Consider the following 5,304-nt stretch of genomic DNA (forward strand, 5'->3'; position numbering starts at 1 on the left):
CCTGTCGATTATAGCCTAACCAATCTGCCATCACCTTGCACTTTGCTTCTCTTCTGATGGAGTACCTTTACCGATTGCCAAACATACCAATCCACCATATTTTCTTCTTCACCAGAAAGGAGCACATCACTTAGCCTCTTTGCTCTCTCTTACTAGTTCTCATACTTTTTGCCTCTTTGCTCTCTCTTACTAGTTCTCATACTATAAAAAATGGAGGGATAAGATTAAGAGGTCTAAAAGATAGATGGTCAACTAGGATTAGAGGGAAGGTAGAAGAAATAATAAAATAATGAGAGGGTAGTTAGTGTAGGAATTAAGAGATGAATGACATGTGTCATGGGTAGAAAATGCTAATGAATTAATTAAATAAATAAATATTTATTTAATTAATAGAGGAAGTGGGATCAATTAAATAAATAAAATATTTATTTAATTTAGGAAAAGGACAATTTAAATAAATAAAAGTATTTATTTAAATGAGGAAAGACTTAGAAGAGGATAAATTAATTAATTAAATAAATAAAGATTTATTTAATTAATAGAAGACTATGGTAAAATAATTAAATAAATAAAAATATTTATTTAATTAGACGAGACAATTTTAGGTGTTTATAGTTGTATGTGTGCCTCTTGGCCTTTTGCACCAGACTTGGGTGTCTCTAACATTTTTCCCCTATGGAGGTGGGGTTTTTGGTGAAGGTTTTCTTCTTGGTGTTTGACAGGTTCATGGCTTTGCAACTCTTTAAGGTTTTGGGAGCCTTTTTAAAACCCTACTCTCTTGCGCTCTTAGTTATGTCTTAGCAACTTTGGTCTTCTTTGGTGTGGCGTATGGAGGGGGGGCCTTCTTCTATAAAGGTGGAGAGGATTTGTTCCAAAGATGATCATACTTCTATTGAGGTGGAGGTGGGTGGTGTGTATTTCTTTGGGAGTGAGATAAAGGTTTTGGGAGCCTTTCAAAACACTTTGGCTCTAGTATGTGTTTTTATACTTATCAGTAAGATTCTGGTGGTCGACCTTTTGAGATCTTTTGTTTTTCCTGTATGTTCAGGTTATGGGTGCCTGGTAAAACCCTTAGTTTATTCAGGTTGTGGGATCCCTTTAAAACCCACTCTCAAGCTTGAGGGATCCTCGCAAAACCCTATGTTTTTTGTTCCTTTCAAGTTGGATGCTGACAGTTTTCAAGGGCCCAGTTTGGCCAGTTGTTGGTTTTGGTTAGGTTCTGTTTTTTTCTTTTGGTCACCTAGAGACTTTGTTACAGCTTAAGGGAGCTTGGGAAAACCCTGAATGTTGGCTAAGGGTGCCTATTAAACCCTCGTTCTCTTCTTTGAAGAGCTATAGTTTGATGTTTTAGTTTTGTTGTTTTTGCCTGCCTGCTTTGTTTTGGCTTACTTTTGTTGTCTGGCTAGCATCTATTTGACTGTGGTTGTTCTATATTTTGTAGCCTTTTTTTCCTCTATTCCTATAATATTTCATTCGACATGTGAGTTGTTGGTTGGGTTGTTGTTGGTCTTTGTTGTATCTTTTTGCAGCGTTCCTTTGTTGGTTCCAGATTCGTGAAAAATCTAAGGGTTTTTGGTCCCTTCAAAACCTATTGTACAGAGTTTTTGGCCCCCTCAAAACCTATTTTCCCCCCTAATCAAAACTATGTAGCTTTTGAGTCAAACTTATTAACCCATGTTTCATAAGTAGCGGTTCACAAAAACCCATCTCTCATGAGAATGAATGGTGCATTTAGTACTCATTGCATCTAGGTGATGCTCACAAAGGTGAGATATTGGACCTTCCCATGAGGTCACCCATCCAAATATTACTCCAACTCAAGCGCACTTAGTCATGGAGTTTATTCCAAGTTTAAATCCACTTAGCTTGCAACCCAATTCGCAAAACCTTCAACAAGTTTTGTGCCTCATGAAACATTCATTATAGAGCCCCCTTTATCTCATCAATTGATAAGTAGGAGATATTTTCCATAGCAAGTCAAATTATGATATTGCTATTAGGATTCAACTGTGTATTTTTTTAGTCAAACTCATTGACCCATGTTTCATGAGTAGTGGTTCGCAAGAACCCATCTCTCATGAAAATGAATAGTCCCATTAGTACTCATTGCATCTAGGTGATGCTCACAGAGGTGAAGCATTGGGCCTTCCCACCTGAGGTCACCCATCCCAGTGCCACTCCAACTCAAGCACTCTTAACCATGGAGTTGTTGGGATCTAAGAACACTGAGAAGGAGGGGGGAGGGGGGCGGTGAATCAGTGTTCTACCGGAATGAATAACTTTCAACTTTCTACACCATGCAAGTATGTACCGGTAAATAAATAAGCATATAACAAGAAGTAAATAAACCATCCACATATATGAACACCATAACACATAGAATTTATACGTGGAAAACCTCAATGAGGAAAAACCATGGTGGGATTTGTGACCCACAATATCAGTTCACTGGCCATATGAAAGATATTACATAAACAAGGGCATGCACTTGCAAGAAGGCACGGTGCCTAGAGCATACTACTCATCACTAAAGAGTCTCATTGACTACAATTATAATGTTAAATATTTAAATAATTTGGATTGAAGTAAAGAACAATTTTTTAATTTGTTATAATTGATTAAAATACAATTCATATAAATTATTTCATGGAATACATTGAATTGGTAAATACACAACTTTTATAATAATGGGAAATGTTAAAATTAATTTATATTTTTTTATTTATATAATATTGTTATATTTTTCTCTTAGAACAAATGAGTATAAATAATAGATGTATTAAATCAACCTATATAATATGATCTTATGTTTAAATTTTCTAAAAAGGAATTAGAATATAAGCTAAAATACATATCCAATTCACTCCTTACAATATTTTTCACATAATTACATACACATTTCTTACAATGTTTTCTACCTTTAACAATATTGAAAAAATGTATTGTGGAAACAAAAGAGGTACACTATCCCACTAAAGAATCTAAATATTCAATTGAAGACAAATTAAGAATTTAGGAAGAAATCATTAAATAATAAACTCCATAATTTTTACTAAAATTTCAAGAAAATACTTATAATCTTGAACCATGGTGTGAGATCCACTTCAAGTACAATATAGGAAATCATTTACTTAGCGATCTCAACCAATTACATATTTTATTTAAATAACATTAATTACTTTTACCTTCGGCACACCATGCCTCCATTTCCATTGTTGCTACTGCACTCTGCTTTGAATGTCTCCATATCATTTATGATAAATCCTTTAGAAGAGGAATACGATGCAGAAGAATATTTGCAGAAGTTGCAATTTGTAGATAGCAAGGAAGATGTAGCATATTTGTCTTCACCCCCCATGATGGGCATAGGGACACCCCTCTTAACTGGGTTTTCAAACCCAGGTCTATAAGTTTGGCCTAGAACACCTTCCACTTCAGATGAGAGATTAAAGAATTTGAATTGCATTTCCAAGTGAGCAAACACATCATCAGCAGGTAGTTGGTAGTTGTGCATGAGATTCTCTTTTTCCAAGATGGGGGCCACACCCATGACTATATCAACCACCCCAGGAACAATGAGATTGACATTGTTGGTGTTATCAATACGCTCAATTGTCATGGTGCTTGGGCCCAAAATTGGAGGAGTCCATTGAACTAAAGCTTCCTCTGAATAAAAGAAAATAAATCCATGAGACCAAAAAGAATAGCTTACAGCACCAATATATGGTCATAAAGACACAACTTATTAGGACATGTATACACATGTTAAGCAAAATGGAAGTAAAAGAGAGTAGAAAGAAACCTGGAATGGTGAATTCCTTGCCATCAAAAGTGAAGATGAAGTGGTCGACCGTTTCATCCCATTTAGAGGTTTTTTTGGCTGCAACTGTCAAGGTGTGGGAGTCAAACATGAGACCTAAGGCTTGAACCCAAGTGTAGGGGCGGTCACGACCTTCAGGCTTTGTACCAATAAAGTGGGCATTAATTTGAAAGTGGCGATCAGAAAGGAGGGCAAAGTCCTTATCTTTAGCACCATGGAAGTAGAACATTACACCATCACCTCCTACAAAGCGAGGATCGTAACATATGGCTCCATAGCCCTGACAATTAGGCTTCCTATCTGCATTTAGAAAACAAAATATATGATACATATAAATGTTAGATAATCTCTAGATCTTTATGATAGGTATACTTAAAGATACTCAAATAAAGTAACACTTTTAAATTTACAAAATATACTTAGAAAAGGAAAGCATATTGAAGGATTTTGGAAGATTCAAATTCAAAGCCAATAGGGGGGTTCAAGTAAACTTACATTTGCAGGTGGTCTCACATTTGTTGCTGCAATCGACGAGGCATCCCTTGGTCTTTTTGTTCTTGTAAACTGTGTTGGGTTTCCTATTGGGGCACTCGCGAGGGCATTTCAAGATCTTCAAAAGACACCTGCTCTTTCTGACATAGCAAATAGCCCTCTCTTGCCCACTTACGGTACTTGGCACCATTTGATACTCCACACCATCATTATTGTTGTTGTTATTGTAATTGGGACCGCTGTTTGCTCCAGACGCCATTATCACACTGCCCAAACAGAGGGCAGCGAAGAACACCCATATCACTACACCAAAAGCCATGATACTTCTTACTGATTTGTATCAGTAGAAGTTATCACACAATCAAGACAAACAGAGAAATGAAACTTTCTCTGCTTGCTGAATGTTAGAATAGGGATGAAATGTAGAGATCACCTCTATGTTTAAATAAGGGATTCCTTCTCAGGACAGGGATTATGTTAATCTCTTCACGTTCGTGGTGGGGATTTAAATATTTGTCTTCCAAAGTCGGAATTAAAACCTGTCTTGGTGATTGTGCATTTGCCATTTTAGTTATATGCATGTTGCAGGCGCTCTGCAAGTAGAACAATTTATTTATATCTTGTCAGATTACTATCATATAAGTTTTTTTAAATAATAATAAAAGTCAATGGATTTTCAGTCAGTTGGTGAAGTTGAATGGCTTTGAATGAGTTCAATAGCGATCAAGTTTCGTTGAATGTAAGGTTATGATACCATGAGGGATGAGGTCAATGATCATGTTTCCCACAAATTTGATAAAATAGACACACCTCAATCTTTGGCTCTTCACCAAAAAGGTGGTAAAATGGATGCCCATCAATCTTAACTTAGTTCGAAAGTTTTTAACTCATGGATATCCATCAATCTTGATTCAGTTCAGATGGTTTCAAATATTTTATGATAAAACAAAACCTCTCGTGTTAATTATATAAAATCTTCCATCAAAATAAGC

The 5,304-nt window shown here is 35.9% G+C and overlaps 1 protein-coding gene across 1 annotated transcript; it reads right to left on the reverse strand.

Moving 5' to 3' along the window:
- Nucleotides 1-3,181: 3,181 nt before the first annotated feature.
- LOC131060333 (uncharacterized) lies at nt 3,182-4,753 on the reverse strand. The gene is made up of 3 exons (XM_057993510.2): nt 4,316-4,753; nt 3,803-4,120; nt 3,182-3,666 (listed from the first exon to the last, which is right to left on the reverse strand). Exons 1-3 carry the CDS (start codon nt 4,629-4,631, stop codon nt 3,182-3,184), a joined length of 1,119 nt encoding a protein of 372 aa, XP_057849493.2. The 5' UTR covers nt 4,632-4,753.
- Nucleotides 4,754-5,304: the final 551 nt, after the last annotated feature.

Source organism: Cryptomeria japonica, chromosome 11 (assembly GCF_030272615.1).
Source record: "Cryptomeria japonica chromosome 11, Sugi_1.0, whole genome shotgun sequence".
In the NCBI taxonomy this organism is placed as follows: domain Eukaryota; kingdom Viridiplantae; phylum Streptophyta; class Pinopsida; order Cupressales; family Cupressaceae; genus Cryptomeria; species Cryptomeria japonica.

Bases quoted from the DNA above. Each gene is read 5' to 3' on its own strand.
- LOC131060333 (XM_057993510.2), bottom strand. From the start codon at position 4,631: ATGGCTTTTGGTGTAGTGATATGGGTGTTCTTCGCTGCCCTCTGTTTG. The intron at 4,121-4,315 runs GTAAGTTTACTT...TTCTAAATGCAG, and splicing joins ATGTGAGACCACCTGCAAAT to ATAGGAAGCCTAATTGTCAG. The intron at 3,667-3,802 runs GTTTCTTTCTAC...TCTTTTATTCAG, and splicing joins CAAGGAATTCACCATTCCAG to AGGAAGCTTTAGTTCAATGG.